General features: G+C 57.0%; 1 protein-coding gene across 1 annotated transcript in view; it reads left to right on the plus strand.

The window, feature by feature from the left end:
• The window catches only part of PHF2 (PHD finger protein 2), a 140,003-nt gene that overhangs the window by 28,342 nt on the left and 84,895 nt on the right, over nucleotides 1-26,766 (plus strand). The window contains exons 2-10 of the mRNA XM_044920738.1: nucleotides 2,808-2,939; nucleotides 8,255-8,369; nucleotides 18,541-18,701; nucleotides 20,324-20,465; nucleotides 22,901-23,087; nucleotides 23,979-24,141; nucleotides 24,617-24,704; nucleotides 25,073-25,179; nucleotides 26,332-26,423. Coding sequence (XP_044776673.1) covers nucleotides 2,808-2,939; nucleotides 8,255-8,369; nucleotides 18,541-18,701; nucleotides 20,324-20,465; nucleotides 22,901-23,087; nucleotides 23,979-24,141; nucleotides 24,617-24,704; nucleotides 25,073-25,179; nucleotides 26,332-26,423 — 1,187 coding nt within the window. The remainder of the gene's footprint in view (nucleotides 1-2,807; nucleotides 2,940-8,254; nucleotides 8,370-18,540; nucleotides 18,702-20,323; nucleotides 20,466-22,900; nucleotides 23,088-23,978; nucleotides 24,142-24,616; nucleotides 24,705-25,072; nucleotides 25,180-26,331; nucleotides 26,424-26,766) is intronic.

Raw genomic sequence — 26,766 nt, forward strand, 5'->3', positions numbered from 1 at the left:
GACGCGGGGTGCAGAGCCGACCCGGGGTGCAGAGCAGACCCCTGATGCAGAGCAGACGCGGGGTGCAGAGCAGACACAGGGTGTAGAACAGACCCGTGGTGCAGAGCAGATGCGGGGTGCAGAGCAGGGCCGGGTGCAGAGCAGGCCCACGGTGCAGGGTCCTTTCTGTGGAAGGCAGGGGTGTTGGGGGCTGGGAGGGAGGGAGCAGAGGGGTCAGGCAGGTACACCAGCCCGGGGGGGTGGGGTTGGGAAGGGGCTGGGTGAGCAGCTACTCCTCCTTGAGGGTGGGGAGGAGCTGGGTGGGGGGTGTTGAGGACACAGGAGGGAGCAGGCTGCTGGTGGGAGGGGACCTCGGGGCTCTGGTGGGGAAGGGGGGTGCTGTGGAGACAGACCAGTGGTGATCTGGCCATTTGCTGTCCTTACTGTGCCTCCCACCTGCAGCGTTACCAGCTCAGCGTGTCTGGTTTGGTGAATTTGCCGGGTGACTGATGGCAGTAATGTGGTTCTAGCTCCCCTTTCTGGGTGGCTAGTGGGGTGGGGCATCTTTCTCCGTAGCCCTGGGCTGTTTGGGGTCTGCCCTGTGCTTTCTTGGAGGAAATGCCCTTCATGCACGGTTCCTGGCGGGAGGGTAGGAACGCTCCCATACTTGCTGTAAATGTTTTCCGAAGCTGGCACTTCAAAGTTGGCTGTCGGATGGGAGTCCTGTTTCAGTCAGTTAGTGTTCTCTCTGATTTCCTTTGCAATTCTTTGCTTGTTTAGAAAGTCACTTTGCCTCGCGAGAGCAGATGAATACGCCCTCACAGTCTGCTTCTGATGGCTTTGTCTTTTACATCCGACTCTTCAGACTGCCTGCACTTTGGTTCGGTGTTTGCTCTGAGATGGAGAGTGAACTTCCTATTTCCAAAAGCATGTGTCGGGGGCTTTGTGGGCTCCGGCTCTGCTCCTGGGACCGTGGCACGTGGCAGTCGTGGCAGCTGGTGGTCCATCGAGGGGCCTGGAGCTGCGGTGGCGGACCCTGGCCAGGGGACCAGGGGACACAGGGAGGAGGCGCTTGGGGTCCGGGCAAGCGGCTCACCGCGTACGACAGGCGCGTGGTGACCCTCCCATTACTGCAGGGCTGTTGCCGGAAGATTCACGTAGGGGCCCTGATGCTGCCGCAGGCGGTACGAGCGCTCGGCCAGCCTTAGCGAGGACGGGGTCAGTGGTGGGGGACGGGTGTCCCCGTCACGAGGCACGTTCCTTGTCTTTGATTGAGAGAAAATTCACGTAACATAAAACTAACCATCTTAAAGTGAGCACTTCGTTGGCATTTAGTACCTTCACACTGTTGTGCAAGCATGGCCTCTATCCGGTTCCAGAACATTTTACCCCAGAAGGAGACCCCACGCCCGCTCAGCAGTCACTGCCCGCTCCCCTCCCACAGCCCTTGGCACCGGCAGAGGGTCCTCTGTCTGTGCATTTTGTGTGAATGGAATCCTGCAGTATGTGACCTTGTGTGTCTGGGGTCCATCGTGCTGTAGCAGGTGTCGGCCCCTTTCCTGTTGAGGCTGGGGACCGCTCCAATGCATGGATGCACCACAGTTGGTTTGTCCATCCGTCAGCTGGTGGACGTTGGGTGGTTTCCGTCTTTTAGTTATCGGGGCTGATGTTGCTGTGAACACTTGTGTGCGGGATTTGTCGGAGGCCCTGCTCTGCATTCTTCGGGGCGCACATGCCCTGAGTGGGATTGCGGGGTCATCGGGTAAGTCTCTGTTTAACTTACTGAGGAGCCGTCAGACTATTTCCATAGAAACTGTCCACTTTTACACATTCTCACCAGCGATGGAAGAGGGCTCTCGTTTCCCTCATCCTGGCCAGCACTTGCAATTTTCCTGGCGGTGTTTTCTTGTAAAAACTAGCCATCCTAGCAGGTGTGGGGTGGTATCTCGTTGGTTTGGATGTGCCTTCCAGTGACATCCACACGACTAAGAATGTTGAGCATCTTTCCTGAGCTTGTTGGCTGTTTGTACCTCATCCTGAGAGAAATGTCTGTTCGAGGCCTTTGCCCGTTTAAAAGCTGATTTGTGTGTCTCCCTGTCCTCGAGCTGTGAAGCTCTGTGTGTGTTCCAGACACTGGGCCCTCATCGGAAATGTGACTTGCAAATACTCTCTCCCGTTCTCCATGTTGTCTTTTCACTTTCTTCCTAGTGTCCTTTAGTGAGCAAAGGTTTTGATGATACACAATTTAATTTTTCTTTTGTTGCTTGTGTTTTTGGTGTCCTATCTGGGAATCCATGCCCAAATCCAGGGTCATGAAGATGTGCTCCTGTGTCCTCTTCTTACCGTCCTATAGCCTTAGGCCTTATATTTAGGTGGTTGATCCATTTTTAGTTAATTTTAGTAAATTTTAGTTACATTTTGTGTATGATGTGAGGTAGGGATTCGACTTCAATCTTTTGATATCCTGTTGTCCTGGCACCGTGGTAAGGCCCCCTGGGATGGCAGTCCCTCTAGGGGTCAGAGGGCCCGACCCGTAGCTCTAAGCTGCCCGTGGTGACGTGGTGGGGGCAGCCCCCCCCGAGGCCCCCTTGGCCCCCCGGCTCTGTGGTGACAGGACAGTGGTGGCTGTCCTGCAGGCAGGCCTGTGGGACGGCCCGTCCCTCTGCGTAGCCTGGTCACACACAGCAAGGCCTTCCTTGCCCCCCCCAACCCCCTGCTCATGCCCCCTCCTGTCCTTGTGGGCTGCTGTCCTGGCTCCTGTCCTGTTCCGCCTGCGTGCGTGCTGCCCGCCTCCTGAGAGGTGGACAGGAGCTGCCCGGGTCCCACAGGGGAAGGCCCCGGGGACTTGCAACATCTGTGCTTCCTCCGTTTCAGCTGTGTGGGAGTAGAAGAGGAGGAGGCCCCAGACATCGACATATACCACTGCCCGAACTGCGAGAAAACCCACGGGAAGTCTACCCGTAAGTACAGGGCCGTGCTGCCACCCCTGAGCTCCGATCGGCCCTGGCCTGGCCTGCTGGGTGAAATGCCCGGGTACTTGCACCCTGCTGCCTGGGGACCACTGCCAGCCTTGCTTACTGCCCCTATGGACTTGTCACGACAGCCCCACCTGGCTGGCTCCCACCCAGGGGTGCAGCTGAGGCCACTTGGCCTGTGCAGAGACCCCACTGACTTCCAAAGGCCGGGCAGGGGCCTCACATTCCAGCACCTGCTGGGGCCAGGCCCATCCGACATGGGGACACCATGCTGCAGCTGTCCAGGAGGCTGCCCAGCCCTGCCCACTGCCCACCGCCACGCAGGGTCTGGCAGTGCCCGTGTTGGGGATCTGCTGTCCCTTCTCTGGTACTGCCTGTAGGGAGCGTCCCTGTCTCAAATGCCTGCTGGTCCCTTGGGGGCATCCTGTGGGGGCTCCTTGGGAACAGGCTCATCCAATGTGGCTCCATGGGGGGCTCGTGTCCCTGCTAGGAGGTGAGTTCTGAGGCTGAGCCCATGTAGGGGGTGTGCCCTGGTCTGCAGGTTCCTTGGGAGGGGGGTCTGGCCTGGGGACAAGACAGATGGCGTGGGAGTGTTAATGTGGCCTCTGGTTTCTGTCCTGGGTTGGGGAGCATGGGTGCTCATAAAAGGTGCAGTCTGGACGCTGACCCTGGCTGGGGGGCTGATCACAGCCCTGTCATCCTGAGCCCTGGGTTGGCTGGAGGAGTGTTGGGGGGGAACCAGAGCTGGCCCCAGGCCACCAGGAGCCCTGTCACTCCCCTTCAAAGGGAGCCTCCCTCCCGGTGTCCATTCACAAGGCTCCTGTGGGATGAGTCCTGTGGATCCAGTGGGGGTTGAGGGAGGGTGCCAGCACCCCTGTTCTGTGGACTGAGGCTGGCCATGCCCCCGCCACTCAGGAAGCTGGGTGAGGCAGGTGGGGCGTCACCTTTCCTTCTTGCCTCCCTTTGTGCCTGGCCTGTGTACCATCGTCACTAGATGACAGGGGGGCTGCACTGGTTCAGCTCTCATCCTCCAGCCCCCTGCACATGGTTGTCACACAGTAAAGCACCGCCAAATTCGTGAGACCAGCAGGAAGGCTCTTGGGCTCCTAACTGACCTCGTAGCCCCAGGAGCTGGCAGTGCTGGTGCTCAGGATGAGTCTGCTGTGGTTACCCAAAGAGCACTCTGGTCCCTGCTTGGCAGGAGGTACACGTGGATGACGGTCACTGTTAACACCTTATGAGCCACGGGCAAAGCTCAGGGCTGGCGGGGGTCAACAGGTGGGGGCTGGGGTTGCGCCATGCGGCCCCGGGGCAGGGCCAGGGACAGAATGGGACTGGAGCTAGGAGACCCCACCTGTCCCCACAACAGGGCTGAGCGTCCTGAGGGAGGGTGGGGCAGCCACTGTGGTCTGGGCTCTTGCATGAATTTGGGCTCAGGTTGGGCTACAGTGGGGGGCTGAGGTCGGTGTTGACCTCTCCAGTATCTCTGCCCATCCTGGAAGCACCTTTCCCTGACCATGAGCTTGCCCACTGGCGGGGGCACACATGCCTGCTGACTGAGACCCTGCCCCTGAGCCGGGGTTCCCCGCTGCCTGGTATTGCTGCTCAAAGCCAAGTGCAGGCAACCCGTCCTGGTACTTACGGCCAGCCACCCCCAGGGTATGTGGGGACTGCAGCTTGGTGGGAGCCGGCAGCCCCTCCCTGGCTGCGTGTGTGTGTGCACATGTGCGTGTTATGTATACGTGTGCATGAGTGTGTGCACAGATGTTTGTGTGTGCATCCACGTGCACAGACACGTGCATGTGCACGAGGAGGGACACGTGTGCATGAGTGTCCATGTGTGTAGACACGTGCACGTGCGTGAGCGTGGATGTGTTTGCATGTGATTCCGTGTGTATAGACACGTGTGTGTGCATGAGCGTGGACATGTGTGCATGAGCGTCCATGTGTATAGACACGTGTGTGTGCACAAGTTTGGACATGTGTGCATGAGTATGTGTGTGCACAGACACATGCGTGTGCACAAGTGTGAACACGTGCACGAACATCTGTGTGTATGGACACGTGTGTGCACGAGCGTGGACACGTGCGCGTGAGTGTGTGCACAGACACGTGTGTGCACAAGTGTGAACATGTGGACGAGCATCTGTGTGTATGGACATGTGTGTGCACGAGCGTGGACACGTGCACGTGAGTGTGTGTGCACAAGTGTGAACACGTGCACAAGCATTTGTGTGTATGGACACGTGTGTGCACGAGCGTGGACACGTGCGTGTGAGTATGTGTGTGCACAGACACGTGCGTGTGCACAAGTGTGAACACGTGCACAAGCATCTGTGTGTATGGACATGTGTGTGCACGAGCGTGGACACGTGTGCATGAGTATGTGTGTGCACAGGTTGATGCTCGTGTGTGTGTGTGCATGTGCACATGTGCTTCATAAATCCTGTGAATTGGGTTTCCCTGCTGTTACTGGAGGAGGCTGCGTGGCCGTTGTGCAGAGTGTGGGAACTAGCGTTTCCCGCCAGGGTGCGTGCCCAGTCAAGTGTCGCTCTGCCCTTGAATTGGGTCTGTGTCGCTGGGACGCGCCGGTCAGTTTGCCGCTTCTTCTCCAGTGAGGTGAGGACGGGGGCCCACCTGCTCGCCCGATTCACACAGAGTTGGGGCCTGAGGGTCCCCAGGGAACTTGGCGAGGAGTCCCCACCAACAGGAAGGCTCGCAGGCTTGGGCGGCCCTGAGAGCAGTTCTGGCCCCAGCGTGCCTGCTTCGGGGGCTGCCTCCCTGACTGCCCACATCCCTCCTTCCCGAGGCCCTGTAGCCATGGTGCCCTGAGGGCACCTGTCACCCGACGCCCCAGGCTCCTGCTGGGCCGAGGTCTCCAGGGTGCCTCGTCAGGGACACACAGGCAAGAGGACACTCGGCCTTGGGGCTCAGGGTGTCCTGGGCCCCGGGGAGGGAAGGAGTGCACCAGCCAGGCCTGCACAGGGAGCCCCAGGACGCTCACCCTGCCTCCCTTGCGGCTCTGTGTCGGGCTGTTGTCCCAGCCCTGAGCTTTAGCCGCAGTGTCCTTGAGCTGCGATCGATGCCCCATCCCGAGTGAGGGCCCAGGAAGGCCAGCAGCCGTGGGCAGCGCTGCTTCCCAGGCCCAGCCCCTGGTGGGCACGTGGGTGTGCTGCTGCTTTCTCACACTGCCCTTTACACTCGCGGCCCCGGCCCCCGGCCGCCCTCCAAGACTCAGTTTCCCCACATGACGTCCTGGGCCAGGGCCCTCCTGCTGGGCATCTGCGTCCTCGCGGCCTCTGCACACCTTCCATGGGGAGACCTTGGGAAGTGGGGTGAGGGGCAGATGCAGGGGCCGGCATTGGAGGCCCTTGGGGGGCCCAAGTGGGGTCCTCTGCTGCCCCCCAGACTGCACAGGGATGCCTCTCTCTCTGCTGGTCTCCCCTACCTGTGGTGTCACTCACGGCTACCAGCCTGTGGCCTGGGCTTCCCCTTCTCCTCCTCAAGGCCCTGGACGCGCTGGACCCCTCGTAAGTGGGGGCGCCCCAAGAGCCAGGCTCGCCTCCCACTGGGCGAAGGCAGGGAGGCCCCCCCTGGTGTGGGCAGCCGATTGCCGAGGCCCATGACGCTCCTCTGTGGCCGTGCACGGCTACCCTCCCTCCCCAGGCCCTTCAGGGGGAGCTCCTTGGAGACTCCAGAGTCCCGTGCGTGTGAGGCAGGCCGGGCTCACGTCTTGAGGCAGCTGCAGGCCCAGCAGAAGGGATGATGACGTGGAGACTGGTTTCAGAGTCAGGGTGACCTGGGCCATCGTCAGGGTGGTGTCCCCGGGCCCTGCCTTGGCCTTGGGTGCCCCCACCCCCAGCCTGAGCCTGCTGGGCTCCTTGGGGAGCAGGGATGACTCCCAGGCCACCTGTGGCTTTGGCAACCCCCGTGCAGAGCTGGGCTGCTCAGCGGGACTGAGGGGTCAGTGCAGCACCCAGGAGACCCGCCATTCACCACCCGCCCCCCCGTGCCCACTGGTGCCAGGCCGTGCCAGGCTCAGTGGGCTCGGGGGGAGAGCCCGGAGGTCTGGAGCAGGACTGAGCCCTGTGAACAAGGGCCTGCAGCCCAAACAGCCTTGCCAAGAGGAGGGGCCATGCTTGCACAGTGTGCCCCCCAAGAGCTCCTGGGGCAGGTTGGGTGCCACACATCGTTTGCCTCCTGTGGCTCACGAGGAGTCAGGAGGTCAGGACTAGCCCCTCTCTATTGAAGATGCAGCACAGAGATGCCCAGTAACTTGCCCAAGGTCACACAGTGACAAGGTGGGGGACAAGAAAGATTTGGGCAGGTACCCGGGCCCTTCTGATCTTCCTTCTGTGCCTGGTGCCACCAGAGGCCCCAGCTTGGAGGCCCCCCTTTGCAGGATCTTGACAGGTTTCGATAACGTCCACTCAGACCTGGCCATGGCAGACCAAGCATGATCGAGATAGTGCGCCGTCGTTGGAGACAGTCTCAGGGGTCTGTGACGGGACGGGAGGTGGGGAGGGGTGGCAGCCTCCTCCCCGTCCTTGTCTGTGAAGGACAGGCATCGGAGGGCCTATGGGCCATCCCTCACATCCGGTCTCCTCCAGCCTGTTCCAGACCCGCCCGGCAGCCTCCAGTGCTGTCCTCGCTGTCCTCACTCCGAGCCACCAGTGGTTGCCCTGAGCGGGGGTGGGGGCCACAAGGAGATCACTTCCCTCCCTTCCTGGGCTTGCGTCCCATGGGGGGGGTGCGTGTATGTGTGGGTGTGCACACACGCGTGTGCTTGTGCATGTGTGTGCAAATATGTCACATCTGGTAGCGCATGTGCACCCACTTTCGTGTAAAAAGTCCACCGTCGGGAGCCCAGTGTCCTGGGAGCACGCGTGAGGACAGGAGAGTCGGAGGGAGCAGGCAGGATGGTAGTTTGCAGGGGTGGACACACCGGGGAGCATGAGGTGTGCACGGTAGGGGTGAGGAGGGCAGAAGCTACAGTGGGAAGCGCCAGCCTGCCTGTGCCCCAGCTGTGGGCTGTTGGGGCAGCAGAGGTCCCAGCAGACTGGGTGCCAGTGGAAAGGCCACTAGGCACCCTAGCTTCTGGGTGTGGTCACTGAGCCAGAGGCTTGGCAGGTGCAGGGTGGGGGTGGGTGGGGAGGTCACGGGGTTAGGGAGGCGGGTGGGCCGGGCCCCCAGGAGACCTCGAGGGCTTTGCCTCCAGGGAGGCTTGAGTCAGCAAGGACTTGATGGCTCCTTGGCTGCCCTCCCAGCTGGGTCCCTGAGCTGCCCCTGTCTCCCCACAGTGAAGAAGAAGAGGCCCTGGCACAAACATGGCCCAGGGCAGACGCCCGACGTGAAGCCCGTGCAGAATGGCAGCCAGCTCTTCATCAAGGAGCTGCGGAGTCGGACCTTCCCCAGGTGGGCGGCAGCGGCCTCATCCTTCTGGGGCTCAGGGGCATGGCCTTCCCGCCAGGGGAGTGGTGCACCCCCCCGAAACCCTAGGCACCTCTGGCTCTGCGGCCGGCCTCTCCCTTCTTAGCACTTGCAGACACAGCTGTTGGGGACCCTCTTCCTCTGGGCGCGTCTAGGTCCCCCACCTGGGGTCGCCCTTTGCACGGAGCCTTCCTGAGGGACAGGCTGCTGTCCTCAGGTTATGTCCAGTCGAGCAGCGGGGCCTGGGGTCCTGCTTAAGACCACCCTCCAGACACAGCAGCCCCGAGCCCCCATGGGCCCGGCCTTTCCTCTGTGCCCCTGGGCCTGGCACGCTGTCCCCGGGTCCCCATCTCAGGGTGCTCCCTGCTCCCACCTGTGTCCTGCGTGAGGGCGGAGGGCAGGGGCAGGGGCAGGGTCTGTGGGGAACCGCTGCTGAGAAGTAGCACCTGGCATGAGGACCTGTGTTCTTAAAGCTGCTCTGGGCCACGTCGGCCCCTCACGCCTGGAAGACTCTTTTGTTTGTCTGACAACGTCTTTGTTTGCCCTTGACTTTTGAAGAGTAATTCACTGGACACAGAATCCTGCGTGGTGGGGTTTTTCCTTTTAACAGTTCAAATATTTCGCTCCACTGTCTTCTTGCATGCATGATTTCTGATGAGAAATCCAGTGTGACTCTTACCTGTGACCCTGCGTGGAGAAGGTCCTTCCCTCCTCTGGCTTCTTTCTTTCCCCCACTTTCCCTGAGATATAACTCACATACCATACAGTCCACCCGTTTGAAGGGTACGATTCGGTGGTCTTTAGTATATTCACAGATGTGGGCACCACCAACAGCCAGTTTTAGAACGTTTTCATCACCCCAAAGTTTTTACTTAATATTCTGTTGTGTGGATGGACCACATTTTTTTTATCCATTCATCAGCAGACACATTTGGGTTATTTCTGATTTTTGGCTACTGTGAATATTTCCGCTGTAAACATTCTTGTACAAGATCTTGTTGGACATATGTTTTCATGTTTTTAGGAGTAGCTCTGTATTCAGTTGTCTGAGGAACTGCCAGACCGTTTTCCAAAGTGGTTACACCGCTTTCTGATCCCACCAGCAGAGCATGAGAGTTCCAGTTTCTCATCGCCCTTACCGGCACTTGTAATAACCTGGCGCTTTGATTCTAACCATCCTTGTAGGTGTGAGGTGTTCCCTCACTCTGGTTTGATCCGCATTTCCCTAATGATGAGTGATGTTGAGCATCTTTTCATGTGCGTGCTGGTCGTTCGTATGTCTTCCTTGGAGAAATGTCAGTTCAGACCCTTTGCCTATTTTTAATTTTTTGTGTCTTTTTATTATTTAGTTATAAGAATTCTTTCCATATTTTATTTTTATTTATTTTATTTATTTATTTTTAAAGATTTTATTTATTTATTTGACAGAGAGAGGCACAGCGAGAGAGGGAACACAGCAAGGGGGAGTGGGAGAGGGAGAAGCAGGCTTCCCGCTGAGAAGGGAGCCCGATGCGGGACTCGATCCCAGGACCCTGGGATCATGACCTGAGCTGAAGGCAGACGCTTAACGACTGAGCCACCCAGGCGCCCCCATATTTTAGAAGTCTCTTAACAGACATATGATTTGTGAATACTTTACCCTGTTTTGTAGACTTTTCACTTTCTTGGTTGTGTTCTTTGAAGCGCAAATGTTTGTCATTTTGATGGAGTCCAGTTTATCCATTTTTTATTTTGTTATTTGTGTTTTTGTTGTCATAGCTGAGGATCTTTTGCCAAGTCTAAACCCAACGTCATGAAGATTTATCCCTATGTTTTCTTCTAAGAGTTTTATAGTTTTTAGGTCTTACAGTTTGATCTTTGATACATTTTGAGTTAATTTCTTCAAGTGTGAGGTAAGGATCTAAATTTTTTTGAGTTAATTTCTTCGTATAGTGTGAGGTAAGGATCTTTTTTTTTTTGCATGTGGCTCTCCATTTGTCCCTGCACCATTTGTAAAAAGATAGTTCTTGGGGCGCCTGGGTGGCTCAGTCGGTTAAGCATCTGCCTTTGGCTCAGGTCATGATCCCAGATCCTGGGATTGAGCCCTGCATTGGGCTCCTGCTGAGCGGAGAGCTTGCTTCTCCCTCTCCCACTCCCCCTGCTTGTGTTCCCTCTCTCGCTGTGTCTCTCTCTGTCAAATAAATAAATAAAATCTTAAAAAAAAAAAAAAGACAGTTCTTTTTCTATTAAATTGCCTTGGCCCTTAGCTATAAGTGTATGCATTTATTTCTGGACACTCAGTTCTGCACCACTAATCTCTGTTTACCCTTAGGCCAGTCTCACACTGTCTGGATTACTATACTTTGCAGTATGTTTTGAAATGAAGAAGTGTTGAGTCCTCCAACTTTGCTTTTGTTTTTAAAGATCATTTTGGCATTCTGGGTCTGTTGCAATTCCATACAAATTTTAGATTCAGCTTGTTGAGTCTGCAGAGAAGTCAGCTGATAAGGATTATGGTGAATCTGTAGAGCAGGAGAGTCAGAGTATTGCCATCTGAAAAATGCTCAGTCTTCTAACCCATGGACATGGATATTTTGCCATTTATTGAGATCTTTTAAATTTCCATCAACAGTGTTTTATAGTTTTCGGAGTATAAGTTTTGTACTTCTTTTGTTAAATTTATTCCTAAATTTATTCTTCTTGATGTGTTTTAAATGAAACTGTTTTCTTATTTCATTGCTACTGTACTGAAATACAGTATATTTTTGAATATTATCTTGTATCCTGCAAATTTGATGAGCTAGTTTATTAGTTCTAATAGCTTTTTAGTAATTCCTTACATCTTTCTATATACAGGATCATGTCATCTGCAAATAGGTCATGTTCTTTCTTCCCTTCCAATCTGTGTTACTTTTTTTTTCTTACGTAATTGCTCTGGCTAGGACTTCTAGTCAACTGTTGAGTAGAAGAGGCTGGGCAGGGGGTGACCAGGGCCCCACTATTCTCAGGGTGCCACATTCAGGGTATGGGTTCAGTACCTGTGGGCCAGGTGGAAGAAGGGAGCCCCCATGTCTTGGCTGCCCTCACCCAACACTTAGAATCAGCCATAGACAGCTGGGGCTGGATGAGAAAGGCTGCCGTCCTGTTCCTCCAGGAGGAAATCCCTCTGCCTGGAAGCTGGGGAGCCCTCCCAGTCAGCATTCCTGTGTCCTTGGCTGCAGCCTTCCAGAGGGGAGTCTCCTCACCAAGCCAGGGAGGTGAAGAGAGGAGTGGTCACACACTCTTGCCTTTCCTACCAAGTTTTTGTAGATTTTCTCTACTAGATGTTTCTTCATTTGCTCTTTGCTCTTAGAATCATTTCCAGAGGTTTTGAATGTTTTTCAAAAATAATTTTTACCAGTTTCGCCGGGGTGTGGGTCAGTGGAGCTCTTCACGCTGTTATGGCAGAAGTAGATCTTGCTCATGTGGCCTTTTTCAAGATACTGTCTTTCACTTTTTGCAGTTTGATTATGACATGCCTATGAATAGTTTGGGGTCTTATCCTGCTTGGTGTTGTTTGAGTTTTCTGGATCTGTGGTTCCACGTCTGCCATTATTTTTAGACAGTTCTCAGCCATTATTGCTTCAAACATTTCTTCTCCTCTCTCTCTTTCTTTTCTTTCTGGGATCCCCAACATTCATATGTTACTCTTTCTGCAGTTGTTCTCCACTTCTTGGATATCCTATTCCCTGCTTTTTTCATTCTTTTTTTCTCTTTGCGTTTCAGGTTGGGCGGATTTTATTGACTTAACTTCTAGCTCCCTGATTCTTTTCTTAGCCATGTCCATCAAAGGCATTCTTCATTTCTGTTACAGTTTTCCATTATTTTTATCATTTACTTTTGGTTCTTAGAGCGTCCACTTCTCTACTTACATTTCCCTTCCATTCTTGCATGTTGTCCACTTTTTCCACTAGCACTCCTAACATATTAATCATGATTTTTAAAAAAGATTTTATTTATTTATTTGACAGAGAGACACAGCGAGAGAGGGAACACAAGCAGGGGGAGTGGGAGAGGGAGAAGCAGGCTCCCCGCCGAGCAGGGAGCCTGATGCAGAGCTTGGTCTGACCTGAGCCGAAGGCAGACGCTTAAAAACTGAGCCACCCAGGTGCCCCTTAATCATAATTTTTTAAAAGTTTTATTTTATTTTTTAAAGATTTTGTTTATTTGAGAGACAGAGAGAGTGCACACATGCGTGAGCGGTGGGGAGGGGCAGAAGAGGGAGAAGCAGGCTTCTCACTGAGCAGGGAGACTGACATGGGGCTCGATCCCAGGACCCTGGGATCATGACCTGAGCTGAAGGCAGATGCCCAACCGACTGAGCCACCCAGGTGCCCCAGTTTTAAAAAATTTCCTGTCTGATAATTCCAAATTCTGTGCTATATCTGAGCTGTGTTCTGATATTTTTTAAACTTTTTATTTATTTTTTAATTGTAGTATAATTAACATATAGTGTAATATTATGTTAGTTTCAGGTGTACAAAATAGTGATTCAACAATTTTTTTAGAAGATTTTATTTATTTGAGAGAGCGAGTGAGCACATGAGCAGGGGGAGGGGCAGAGGGGGAGGCAGAGGGAGAGAGAGAGAATTTCAAGCAGACTCTGTGCTGAGCCCGGAGCTGGACTTGGGGCTTGATCTCATGACCCAGAGATCATGACCTGAGCCGAAACGAAGAGTTGGATGCTTAGCGGACTGAGGCACCCAGGCACCCCGTGATTCAACAATTCTATACATCACTTCAGTGCTCATCAGGATAAGTGTACTCTTGAGCCCCCTCCCCTATTTCCCCCATCCCCCCACTCACCTCCCCTCTTGTGACCATCAGTGTGTTCTCTGTAGTGAAGAGTCTGTTTCTTGATTTGCCTCGCATCTTTTTCCTCCCTATGTTCATTTGTTTCTTTAAAATTCCACATACGAGTGAAATCATATGGTAGTTGTCTTTCTTTGACTTATTTCACTTAGCATAATGCTCTCTAGCTCCATCTATGTCGTTGCAAATGGCAAGATTTCATTTTTTTTTTTAAGATTTTATTTATTTGACAGAGAGACGGTGAGAGAGAGAACACAAGCAGAGGGAGTGGGAGAGGGAGAAGCAGGCTTCCCGTGGAGCAGGGAGCCCGATGCGGGGCTCGATCCCAGGACCCTGGGAGCATGACCTGAGCCGATGGCAGACGCTTAACGACTGAGCCACTTGGGTGCCCGATTTCATTCTTTTTAATGGCTGAGTATATTCCATTGTGTATGTACACCACATCTTCTATATCCATTCGTGTATGGATGGACACTTGGGCTGCTTCCAACTCTGGGCTATTGTGAGTAATGTTGTTATAAACATAGGGGTGCATCTTTTGGAATTAGTGTTTTCATTGTCTTTTGGTGAATACCCAGTAGTGGGATTACTGGATCATATGGTATCTCTATTTCTTATTTTTTGAGGAACCCCCATACCGTTCTCCAGAGTGGCTGCACCAGCTTGCATTCCCACCAACAGTGCACGAGGGTTCCTTTCTCCACATCCTCACCAACACCTGTTACTTCTTGTCTTTTTGATTTTAGCCATTCTGACAGGTGCGGGGTGATTTGCTTTGTTTCTTTATACTATGGATTTCTTGCCTTTTAGCGTGCCCTGTGATTTTTTTGTTGAAGGCTGGACGTGATGTATCAAGTCAAATGAACTGAGGTACTTATGCATTTAGAGTGAGGTTTCATGTTGACCTGACTAGGGACTGGGCTGTGTCCACTGTGGCTGTAGGTGCCAGAACTTCACTTTCCCGTAGTTACCTTGTTTTTCCCTCCTCCCTGTTTTCTTTGGGCTTCCCTAACAACAACTTCTTTTTTTTTTTTTTAAGATTTTATTTATTTATTTGACAGAGAGATAGAGAGAGAACACAAGTAGGCAGAGGGAGAGGGAGAGGGAGAAGCAGGCTCCCCGCTGAGCAGAGAGCCCGATGTGGGGCTCGATCCCAGGACCCTGGGATCACGACCTGAGCCGAAGGCAGGCGCTTAACGACTGAGCCACCCAGGCACCCCAATACTTTTATTTTTTTAAAAGATTTTATTTATTTATTTGACAGAGACAGACACAGCGAGAGAGGGAACACAAGCAGGGGGAGTGGGAGAGGGAGAAGCAGGCTTCCTGCCGAGCAGGGAGCCCGATGCGGGGCTCGATCCCAGGACCCTGGGATCATGACCTGAGCCGAAGGCAGCGGCTTAACCGACTGAGCCACCCAGGCGCCCCTTAACAACAACTTCTTAAATGGAATCTGTCTTGCAGCTCTCTGAATTATGCTCAACTGTTATCTGTTATATGGTTTGGGGAGGAGAAGTGTTCTATAATTGAATAGTAAACCTCAGTGCTTCAGTGGGCCTGAGGCTCTGGGCTGTTACCTTTGGAAGCATTTCTTGGCCTTTGCTTTTTCTCTACTTTCCTGAGACAGGAAGTCAGTGGGGGCTGGAGGTGGCCACTGGCCCTTCCCCCTGTCAGATGAGGGCCTGGTTAAGTCAGTTCTCTTGGAAGGTAGACTTTTGTTATGGAGGAGAAACATAGTCGCTTCCCCCCAACCCTACCTGAAGTAGGAGCACATCTTCACCAGGACATCCTGAGGTAAAACCCATGAAAGTCTGGGTCTCCTCTGAGACGGAGCCCCCATGAGTTCTTACCTCTGAAGCTAGTTCGCACTCAACCTGTGCACTTTGTAAAAAATTACCATTTAAATATTCCTCCCACTGACCGCCTCCAGCAGCTTCTGCCTCAGGTAAGGTTATCTTGGTTATGATTTTCTGTATTTGCCTGTCGCCCCAGATTTCGGGGGTGGCTGTTTGCCCTATAACCCTAATTCTCTGTGAGTCTAAGAAAATTTGTTGATTTTCAGTTTGTTCAGCCTTTTTTCTTGTGAGGACAGGAGTGACCATTTCCAAGCTCTTTACGTGTTGAAGTCGAAACCAGAAGTCAACTCTAAGTTACTGTAACCCTGTCTAATTAATTGGTTATCTTTTTATTGTTGAGTTGTAACAGTTCTTTACATATTCTGGATACTTGTCACTTATCAGATACTTTCTCCCATTCTGTGGGTTGCCTTTCCACTTTCTTGATGGTGTCCCTTGAAACACAAATGTTTATAATTTTGATGGGGTCTAATTTATTTTGTCGTTGTTGCTTATGGTTTTGGCTTCTGAGAAACCATTGCCAAATTCAAGGTCATGATTTATGCCTGTGTTTTCTTCTGAACGTCTTTATGGTTCTAGCTTTTATGTTTAGGTCTTCAACTCATTTTGAGTTAATTTGTGTATGTGATGTGAGGTAGGGCTCCCGCTTCATTCTTTTGCATGTGGACATCCAGTTCTCCCATGTGCCATTTGTTGAAATGACTATTTTTTCTCCATTGAGTTGTCTTGGCGCTCGTGATGCAAAGCAGTTGACCGTAGATGTTTGGGTTTATTTCTGGACGCTTGCTTCTGCCCCACTGATCCGTGTGTCTCTTCTCTCTTCTCATGCCAGCACCACACAGTCTTGATTACTGTAGCTTTGGAGTGAATTTTGAAATTGGTAAGTGTCCTCAACTTTGTTCTTCTCTTAAAAAGATTGTTTTGGTCATCTGGGTGCCTTGCGCTTCCATTCAGCACTCCCAGTTCAGCTTGTCAGTCTCTGCGGAGAAGTCTGCGGGTATTTTGATCGGGATTGTGTGAAATCCACAGCACAATTTTTCATTATTTCTCAAGTCCCATTTCTTTCTTCTAGATTCGATTTCCCTCTTGTTGAATTACTATCCTTTAGTGGTTCGGTAAAGGCCTATAGAAATAGTCTCTGTTTTTGAAAATGTTTTTGTTTCATTCTTACTCTTGAATGATTCTAATTTCTCTAAAATGGGTCTAAAATTCGAGAGTAAAAGTTATTTTCCTTGAATTCTTTGAGGATAGTATTCTGTTGTCATTTGGCATCTCTCGTTGCTCATGAGATGTCTATTGTCAGTCTAGTGGCTGGTGTTTTGGTTGGTTTGGCTTGACAAAAAATCTGGTTTTTTCTCCGAAAACGTTAAGGTTGTCCCTTGTCCTTGATGTACCACAGATATGCTATAATGCTCCCAGATGTGCATTTGGTTTTTATTAATTCTACTCAGGACTCAGTTCTTTTAATTTGAGGAATCATATCTTACCTCAGTTCTGGAAAATGTTCTATTTTCTTTTTCAATGGCACTTCTTCCCCATTCTCTATATTATTTTTCAAATATTTCATCAAATTCACCATTATTTTCAGGCAGCTACCACTGAATGCATCGTTGAGTTTTTAAAATTTTTCAGAAATGATGTTTTTCGTGTCTAGAATTTCTGTTCATGCCTCGTCCACGCTGCCCACTCTGTTTTCCTCCCTCCCTGCTCTCTGCCCCATCCTCCCGGTTACCTTGTGAATGTGTTTTTGTCTGAAACTCCCTTTCCCAGTTGTCCATTGTCCTCAGTGCTGGGACCTGCGCTCTGGCAGGTGGGTCTGCCGGCGCGCCCGTGGTCCGCCTGTGCCCGTCAGGTGGGGCCTTCAGAGCACGTGGTTTCCCATGGCAGCCAACCCCCGCAGGACCGTTCTGTGTTTGCCTTTGCTGGGTCCTTACCTGATGCGTGGGGCTGTGTGAGGCCAGGGGATTTGGGTTTGTCTGGCACCTCCCACAGCTGACTCTGCCCTGGCCCCGTGGCCCTGCGGCTGCCCCAGCTGCTGCTCACCGCACTCCTCCTCCTGGCTCACGTGCCGCTTGTGCCTGGCCCGCGCCCAATGCTCTGTCACCCCACGCTCCAGCCCCAGGGGGTCGCCTCGATCCTCGCCTTCCCCGGCCTCTTGGTGGACCGTGGCCCTGCAGCCCCTTCTCCTTGGAGCTGCGACACCTCCGTCTGCCTGGCCTCCTCTCCTGCTGACCGCTCTCCCTGGGAGTTTGGTCCCTGCTGTCTCTCTGCCCTCAGAGTTCACGTCTGCCCCCTGGCCTCCCGGACTGCCCCGTGCTCAGCCTCCTTCTGCAGCCTCTGGTCCTCTGACCTCCAGACCTGTCTGTCCCACTGGTGCCTCTCTTGGCAAGTCTGACACTTGCCTCAGCCCACGTCCATGCAGCTCAGCTCTGGGCTGCCCCCTGCACACGCCTGCTTTCCTCCAGCCCTCAGACCATGGCCCCGGCCCCTGGGTCACGCGGCCACCCCCGTTCTTCACACTCGCCCTCACTGCCGCCCCCTGGCCCGGGCAGCACGTGCCGAGCCTCCTCCTCCACAGTCGTGGTGCACCCCCTGCTCCTGCTGCAGGCCCCTGTCCGTCCGCACAGCAACCGGACTGACCTCCAGCTGTGGTCGCCCTGCGCACGCTGTCCCGTGGCTCCCCGTGCTCTTGGCTTGAGGCAGAAGCCCTCTAGCAGGCAGACAGGCCCCCAGCCGCCTGGCATCTCGCCCCTGCTCACCCTGGCCACATTCTCCCCACTCCAGGGCCTGTGCCTCTCCCTGCTGCCCCTGTAGGCCTGGACGGGCTGCTCTGACGCGGACTCCTGCCACCACCCCCCAGCCCCAGCTCTGCTCTCAGCTGTGGGCTTACAGCCTTGCCTGCCCCTCTGATGACAGTCTGTCTCCAGTGTCACCACCGGTGCTGTTCCAGCTGGGTCCCCAAGGACCCTGGCCCCCCCGGCAGGGCCCAGCCCACAGCTGCCCCTGGGGCCTGTGCTCAGCTTGTCTCGGGGGTGGGTTCTCCCTGAAGAAGGGTTTGTCTCCCTATGCCGTGTCCTCAGGCCCAACCCCAGCCCAATGCAGGGTGTGATATCGAGCACTAGGGAGGAGTCCCGTGGAGTGGAGGGTGGGCAGGTAGAGCAGGGGAGGAGGGGGAGAGAGCTTGCTCACACTTGTGCCTTTCTCTGCCATGGTGGGAGGGCTGGTTTCGGGGTGTCCCCATCCTGGGCCTCCTGGACCTTGAGGTCCCTGTCTGTGCCCTGTGGCTGCCCCGGGAGCCCTGGGCATGTGGGGGGCGGGGCGTGGGCAAGCCCTCCTCCCAGGATGTGGGAGGCGTATGGCAGGAGCCGGGGCTGCGTGTCCCTGGCCCCGAGGCCATAGCCAGGCCTATCCCAGAGCTGCAGGGCGGGGGCGCTGGCCGGCATGACCCCCCACCCCCACTTTTTCCACAGCGCGGAAGACGTGGTGGTCCGCGTGCCGGGCAGCCAGCTCACGCTGGGCTACATGGAGGAGCACGGCTTCGCTGAGCCCATTCTCGTCCCCAAGAAAGATGGGCTGGGCCTGGCGGTCCCGGCCCCCACCTTCTATGTCAGCGACGTCGAGAACTATGTGGGTGAGTGGCCTGCTCGCCAAAGGCCCGGCTGGTCCCCATACCACGTGCTCCCTTCAGGAATTAGACCCCCTGTCCCACTAAATGGCATGTGACCCTGGCCACCCCACCTCAGTTATTCTGGCTGCAAAATGGGGGCTGTCTTGGGGACCCTTTCATTCTGCCGTCTGTGAGGGGCCCCTTCCTCTGAGGTTTGTGCTGTGTCCCCCTCGGCCCCTCCCGGGCCAGCCTGGGGCCCGGCCTCCCTTGTCTGCCCCGGGACCCTTCCTCTCTGGATCCCTCCAGTTCCAGCTGATGCTGTCCTGCCCAGCCTGCCTCGTGTCCCCTGGCCGCTTCCAGCACTGTGGACGCCCTTGTCAGGGCAGCTCTGGGTGGAGGGCAGTGCCTGTGTGTGCTTGGGCATCGTCTGTGAGGCCGTCTCCCCCCAGCAGTGATGGGCCCAGCTCTGGGGCCCTCATGGTGGCTGGGGCTCGGGGCGTTCACGGGGATGGCTGGGTGGCCAGTGCAAGAGGAGGGAAGACCCTGAGAATGCCCGGGGCCCCCGTGGCAGGGAGAGCGAAGCGACCAGCGTCTGGGCCAGGCCGCACCCCTGGACTGACAGCTGGACTCTAAGGCCTACCTGCCAGGCACTGCCCACCTGGGAGCCAGTGTCTTCCTGCTGATGGCTCTGACAGACGACGTGAGAACACCATCAAGGCCGGGCCTGCGCTCGGCAGCACTCACGGCGCTGATTATTCACACCAGAGCCCTGCCTCAGTTACCCCAGGGGCCCGGCACATGCCTTCCGGGCGGGCCATGTGAATCACACACCGAATTTGGTGTTTATGCCCATCGGCCTCTCCTCTCTCCCGAGGTTGTTGGAGGACCGGGGTTGTTGGTCCTAGAACGTCCCACATGGGGTATGTGGCCCCCAGTGGTTCCCGCACCGCCTGGGCAGACGCTCAGATTTGCAGTCAGGTGGACAGCGGGACTCCTTCGGGGGGTGCGGGCGGTGGCACTCCCGTCTGAGGGCCCCGGAGCCTGGCCACCCGCCTCAGCGTCTCTGTGTCCACAGCTGGGGTCTGCACGGCCCCGGCAGACTGTCGGGAAGGACGAGGCCTGTGAGTTCTGTGCGTCTTTCTCCCACTGCTACTTATGAGTCAGATGGGGCACGCTTGCCCTCGCCAGGTCCTTGGTTATCTGGAACCTCCCGTCACCAGCGATTCTTACCCTGATCTTTTCCTCATCAACTACAGAAAATGCAAGAAAAATGTTTTTCCTTTAACTTACCCATTTTCAGAATAAGCTGGTGCCTTAGAAATGTAGGAGTTTTTTGATTTTTAAAAATTTTAAAACATAAGCATGTCCCAAGCATCATTTGGGTTGTGCTTAGACTAACAACATAGTTGTCGTTTGCTTGTCTGAAGTTCAAGGATGCCTGCGTCCTGTGTTTTTATTCGCCTTCACGGCCACTCTAGCTGACGCCCTAGCATGTCAGCGGCCTCCCGCGCCCCAGGACCCTCGCCGTGGCCGAGGGAGCGGGCACGCACGGGTGGGCATCAGAGCCCGAGCCTCCGGGTCCAGCCCCGCTTGGCGGCCTGCCCGGCGCCTCCTGCCCCACTCACTGCCCCCCGCCCTGCCCGCAGGCCCAGAGCGGAGCGTGGACGTGACAGACGTCGCCAAGCAGAAGGACTGCAAGATGAAGCTGAAGGAGTTTGTGGACTACTACTACAGTACCAACCGCAAGCGGGTTCTCAACCTCACCAGCCTGGAGTTCTCTGACACCAGGTGAGCGCCCGCCAGCCCCGGGGCCGCCGCCCGCCAGCTGCCTGCGAGCCGCCCGCGGTGTTAGCTTGCGGGTTCTCTTCTTACGCATTGTGACAAATTCAAGCAGAAGATACGCAGCAAAACGCCGACTCCCCCTCCAGCCGGCCCCCATCCCACTCCCCAGAAAGAGCTCACACTCACGCACTCGTGCAGACGGCCACGCACGGCGCACACACTCCCACACGTCCCTCCACACGCACACGTCCATACCTGCTGGCCCACGTGCCTGCACACATCACAGGCGCACTCTCGAGTTCACACCTTTAGCACCGCAGGGTCGTGCTGTGCGCCTGCTCTCCCCCCCGCCCTGCCCCTTCTCAGCCTGAGCTCCGTGTGCCAGGCCTGCCCAGCCTGCTGCTCTTCTCAGGGCGGAGGGGCCGGCAGATGCGCTGTGGCTGATGCACCGTGGCTGCCTGGGGACCGCCTAAGTCCAGGCTTCTGTGTCGTCGGAGGCTGGCCCTGCCCCCAATCCCTGTGCCCCTGCTCTCCCGGGACCACGGCTCTGCGCGGCCCCACCTTTCCTGCCCCTCTGTCAAATCCCTGCTGCTCTCCGGCTGGCCCCTCATGCACCGTAGGGCCTGAGTTGTTGACAATGGTCTAGTTTAAGCGTGGTTTCACTTTTGGAGGCTTTCCATCTTGCCTACTTCTGAAAAGCTCAGCACATAGCCAAATAACTCGTGTGCAGAAGGGCGGGTGGGAAAAAGAGTTTCTGGAAGCCTCATGGAGACAGAGAGTACAGAGCTGTTCCAGGAGCCCCGACAGGATGTTGGACCTGGATGCTGGGTTCTGTGTGAGCTTCCTGACAGCAAAGACACAAAGGGAAATAGGATGGGTTACAGTATCGGGAGAAAGCCGCCTCCTGCGAGTTCACAAGAAGGACGTTCTCCCAGGTGGGTGGCGGTGGCGTGTTGCTTTCGTACAGAGCGCACACTCGGGAATGTCGCCATCAGCTTGGTCTGCTGAGCAGCCTGGGGTCTTCACAGAGAGCCGCGGGGTGGCGGAGCTGGGGGCAGTGGGTGCTTTGGCTTGGGGTTTCCCCTTGGGCTTCTCGGGGCCCCCCCCTTTGCTGGCAGAAAATGTGTGGTGCCTCTGGTGTCCTCAGGCCCGATCCGAGGAGCACGGGGGTCACGCACACTTCCCGCCAGGCCGTCGAGCAGCTGGGGCTCTGGTCTACACCGTCTGAGAGGCAGAGGGAGGCCTCCATGTAATCAGTGTGGTCTGTCCCCGGGGATGTTGGCTGGGGCTGCAAGGGCTGGGCCTGACCCCACAGGCCATCTGTGGGGGTCTCAGGGTGTGCGGCCTCGGGGATCCTGCAGTGACTCACACGTCCCCTGACCCCAGAGGCACCCGCTGTGTCAGATGGAGAGTCATGTGCCTGCTGTCTGTTATTTGGACATACATGGTTACCTCTGCACGTCACCCACGGTGGCCCCAGGTGTCTGGGGGCCTTGGGACACCGCCCCTCCACCCTGGGAGAATGCAGGGAGCAGCTGGTCTTGGCGGTAGGAGAACGGGCTGGCTTTGCACCCGAGGAGCCATCAAGCAGGGAAAGAAGGGCATTTGTGGCCGTGTTGGGAAGCCCTGGTGTGTGGTTTGCAGAGGGCCCTGGGGCTGCAGGGCTGGGCCCCTCTCCTGTGGCCGTGGAGGGTCTGGGGCCACCAGGGGCCTGGGCTGGTCGAGGAGGGTGCTGGGGAACAGGGAGGGACACCAGCTGGGGACATGCTGGAGAGTTGAAGGTCGCTGAGGTCGGGGTGGCAGGGCTGGGCGTGCGGGCCGTGACGGTCTCGTCCTGTGGGCACGGACTTCGGTGCAGAGCCGTGCGGTTCTGCCCCCCTGCAGCAGCGAGGACGCCGGGCTGTCCCTACGCGATGGTGATGCAGCCCCGTGCGTTTTAGTCAGGATGGTGACATTTCATCGGAAAGGCCACCTTTGCCTTTCCATGTCCACCTTGGAAAGGAGTCCGCTGGCTTGACGGTGACCACCAGCCCCCGTGGCCCGCTCTGGAAAGCAGCTGCTTTTCTCCAAGCGATGCTTGGGAGCGCCTGGGCTGCGTGTGAGACGCGCCATTTGCCGCCTGCCGCACCGTGCCCGGCAGCACCCTCCTGGGCCAGCCCGCACAGTCCCTTCCAGCTCTGCAGGGAAGGGCTGTCCCCGGTTCCCCGTGAGAGACCGGTGTTCGATCCTGGCGCGGCGACACCCGGCAGCTGGGCTCCTTCTGCCCCCGTGAACCTTAGTTTGCTTGTCTGTGGGATGGGGGGTGGTGCCACGTGGCCCGGGGTGGACAGATAGGTGAGAGACGCGGCACGCGAGGAGGGACGCGATCTCGGAGCCCCTCCCGGTCGGGCGGCCCGGCGGATGTCGGGCCACTGGTGCCCCTCCCCCTGCGTCTGCCCCAGGATGTCCAGTTTCGTGGAGCCGCCTGACATCGTCAAGAAGCTGTCGTGGGTGGAGAACTGCTGGCCTGATGACGCACTGCTGGCCAAGCCCAAGGTGGCCAAGTACTGCCTTATCTGTGTGAAGGACAGCTACACCGACTTCCACATCGACTCGGGCGGCGCCTCTGCCTGGTACCACGTGCTCAAGGTAGGCACAGCTGCCTCCGTGCGTGAGCCCCGTGGGGCCGGTACCCGGTGTCTCCAGGAGGGACGTGGTGTCCGGCCCTCGGGAGGCAGAGGGGTGGGGTGCGTGTCGCATGTTTCTGAGGAGGGGGAGGCTCATGAAGCAGTTGGTCGTGGCCCACTGGAGCGGAGCCCAGGGCTCAGCGGTGTGCATGCCCAGAGAGAGGAGCGTGGTGCTGGGAGACTTCTGGAAGAGGGCCCTGCACAGGAGCAGGGGCAGGGCTGAGGGCTTCTGCCAGGGGGCAGGGAGGGGAGCCGGGGGAGAAGGGCGATGTGAAGACAGACGAACAAGGGGATCGTAAGGAGACTACCAGGGTCTCCCCACACCTGCCCGAGCCCAACATGGGGTGGGCAGCTCGGCTCATGATCCCCGCCCTGGAACCTACAGGGCAGGGCGGCCCAGGCCCCAGAGCTCTCAGGAGCAGAGCTTTCCTGACAGCGGGTCCCAGCTTTGCCGCCCATAGCACACTTGTCCCGGTTCACAGACTACGAATCGCAAAGCCACATGGCCCCACCTTTCAGGGAAAGGACAGCGTTCACGCCAGGACTCCCAGTGTCCGTGGGGTGTGGCGGGCTCTGCCCCCCCCAGCGTGCCGGGTCGTGGCGGGCTCTGCAACCCCCCCAGAGTGCCGGGTCATGGCGGACTCTGCCCCCCAGCGTGCCGGGTCGTGGCGGGCTCTGCCCACCCCCAGTGTGCCGGGTCGTGGTGGACTCTGCCCCTCAGCGTGCCGGGTCGTGGCGGGCACTGCGCCCCAGTGTGCCAGGTCGTGGCGGGCTCTGCCCACCCCCAGCATGCCGGGTCGTGGCGGGCTCTGCCCCCCCCCCAGCGTGCCGGGTCATGGCCTCTCATTGGCAGGGGGAGAAGATCTTCTATCTCATCAAGCCAGCTTCAGCCAACATTTCCCTCTATGAGCGCTGGCAGTCGGCCGCGAACCACAGCGAGATGTTCTTTGCCGACCAGGTGGACAGATGTTACAAGTGCACCCTCAAGCAGGGCCAGACGCTCTTCATCCCCTCGGGTGAGCGCCCCGTCCCGCACCCCATTGTAACTGCCAGGCTCCCCGCCTTTGCCCTTGCCCCGGGGCCTCCTGCTCCGCCGTGACTATGGCATCCGGGGAGTGGGCTCCTGTCCGAGGCTCGTGTCCGAGGATGATCTAGGGGTGCGCCCACTCTCCTGGGCTTTGGCAGTTCGACCTCAGCCCCTCACCCTGTGTGCGGGGGTTGGGGGTGCTGGGCAGGCAGGGCCGGTTTCTTCAGTTCCTGGGTTGGTGCCAGGCAAGAATGCCAGCGTGGACACAGGCTCTCCTACCGGGAGGGCCCAGCCACCCATCACACGGCGGGAAGGGTGTGTGTGGGCAGCCAGCCAGGGTGGACGGGGGCACCAGGGCAGGCTGGAAAATGCCAAGCTCATGCCGGCCGGGGTCAGGCCAGGCGGCGGCTGTGAGCCCGGCCTGAGAGCGCGCTGAAGGGCTAGCCACATCCCTGCCTCCCCAGGCTGGATTTACGCCACGCTCACACCTGTGGACTGCCTGGCCTTCGCGGGACATTTCCTCCACAGCCTGAGCGTGGAGATGCAGATGAGGTAGGGCCACACCTGCCCCAGTCGCACCCAGCCGGGTCCCTGCTGCCAGGCCAGTGTGGTGGCACCCCCCTGAGTTCTGGGCATGCCATTAGCCTCTTCTGTGGTCCTGCCAGGGCCCCTGGGTGACCTGGTTCCTGGACAGCCTCTGTGGCCCTTGGAGGGTGTGGGGTGAGTTGAAAGGCCTCTTCCCGGGCACTGGCCACAGGGCAGTCATTCCGATGTGGTCCCCTGTTCCACCCAGCCACGCAGGTGGGGGGCAGAGTGGCACAGCCTTGGTGTGGCCTTCTCCTGGCTGTGATACGGGCTCATCCTTAGTGTCACTTGCTCAGTGCTGAGTGCTCTGGACAATTGTTTGCTATGGTTTCCAGAGCATACGAAGTGGAAAGGAGGTTGAAACTGGGCAGCCTGACTCAGTTTCCCAACTTTGAAACAGCCTGCTGGTACATGGGGAAGCACCTGCTGGAGGCGTTCAAAGGTATATGGGTGTGCAGGTTGGCGTCTCTGATGGCGGCTCCAGGTGGCTGATTTGCATATGGAGCTGGGGGATGTGGGGGTGGGTAATGGCTATGGCTTTGTGCAGCCGGGCGGCCAGACCCTGGGGTGGGCTGAGCCCCGCGGGGCAGCGTGAGGCCGGATGGCATCCCGCAGGGCTGTTGATGTTTTGGATAGAACGCTGGGATGTGTGTTCCCGGGCCTGGCATGCATAGCCTCACGTGACTGCTGATGGGGCTCATTCCAGTTGTCGAGAGGCCTGGGGGTCTGCCTGGCTCTGGGCTTGCAGCTGAGGGGCCTCTGTGGCATCCCTGCCCTCCACCCCTGGCCTTCAGGGTCAGTGCCCGGCCCCCAGCAGCCGGGCTGCATTCCCCCCGCAGGCTGAAGCCACCTCATCTGGAGCCCTTTGTACTCGGGCTCCTGTTTGAGATGGGAAGGCTGAAGAGATGGATCTTGATCTTGCCTGGTCAGGTTTCAGTGAAATTTGTCCATCCCCAAATTCAGATCCCTGAGTTTCACCCTGGCAGAGGGTGTGTCTAGGAGCGAGCCCATGGGGGCTGCCCTGGGGGCCCATGGCAGGGAGGTGGGCTGGGGCAGTGTGGACAGAGCCAGACCCTGGGGATGGCCTGATGGATGACCGCTGACCGGCTGGGTCCGCCCCTCCGTCAGGGGCCCAGAGTAGCAGCCAGTCCCCTGGTGGCTCAGAGGTCCGGCGGCTCTGCCTCTGCAGTGAGCTCCCCGGCCAGAAGGGGGGCACTTGGCACCTTCTCTGCGGGGCTCACCCAGCCCCCAGGGGCGTCTCAAGAGGCGATGCTTGTCCCCGTGGCCACAGTGGGAGTCCCAACTACCACCACTATGCAGAGGCCACGTGAGGTGTGGGTACATCTGTGGCCCCTCACTAAGGTGGGCCGGGGGACAGGCGGAGGGGACAGGCCCTGTGGGTGGACGGTGGGAGGGCCGGTCCTGCCCCTCACAGGGCATCTCGGACAGGTCCCCGAGGTTCCAAGACGGACCGTTGGCAGTTGGGCAGGTGGCAGTGGGTGGAGGTCCAGCCTGACCCCACCCATACCCACCGTGTGAGGTCACCTGCAGGCGGCACACACTCTCCTGACCCAACCCCTCTACCTCCCGCCAGGTTCTCACAAGTCTGGGAAGCAGCTGCCCCCCCATTTAGTCCAAGGAGCTAAAATTCTCAATGGTGCTTTTAGATCATGGACGAAGAAGCAGGTAGGTCGATGGGCCAGGTTGTCCCCGAGCAGAGGGGAGCATGGCTGGTGGGGAGCCCTCCCCAGTGCTGGTCCTTCCTTTGCTGGGTGCCCCTTGCCCACCTGTAGCGGGGTGGGGGTGCTGGAAGCAGTTCCTGGCCTGAGGGCTGGGGGCCGGGGGGCCTGGAGAGTCCGTAGGAGGAGGGTGGGTGGCGCTGAGTGCACCTGAGGGGCGGGGGCAGGGTTGGACTCAGGGCGGGAGATGGGAAGAGCCTCTTGGCCTCCCTGGCCAGCCTAGGCATCAGCTCAGAAGTGGGCTTCACTCTCTGATGTGGGCCTCCCTTTCCACTGTGTCCCCCCATTGT

This window comes from Neomonachus schauinslandi, chromosome 13, assembly GCF_002201575.2.
Source record: "Neomonachus schauinslandi chromosome 13, ASM220157v2, whole genome shotgun sequence".
Classification (NCBI taxonomy): Eukaryota; Metazoa; Chordata; class Mammalia; order Carnivora; family Phocidae; genus Neomonachus; species Neomonachus schauinslandi.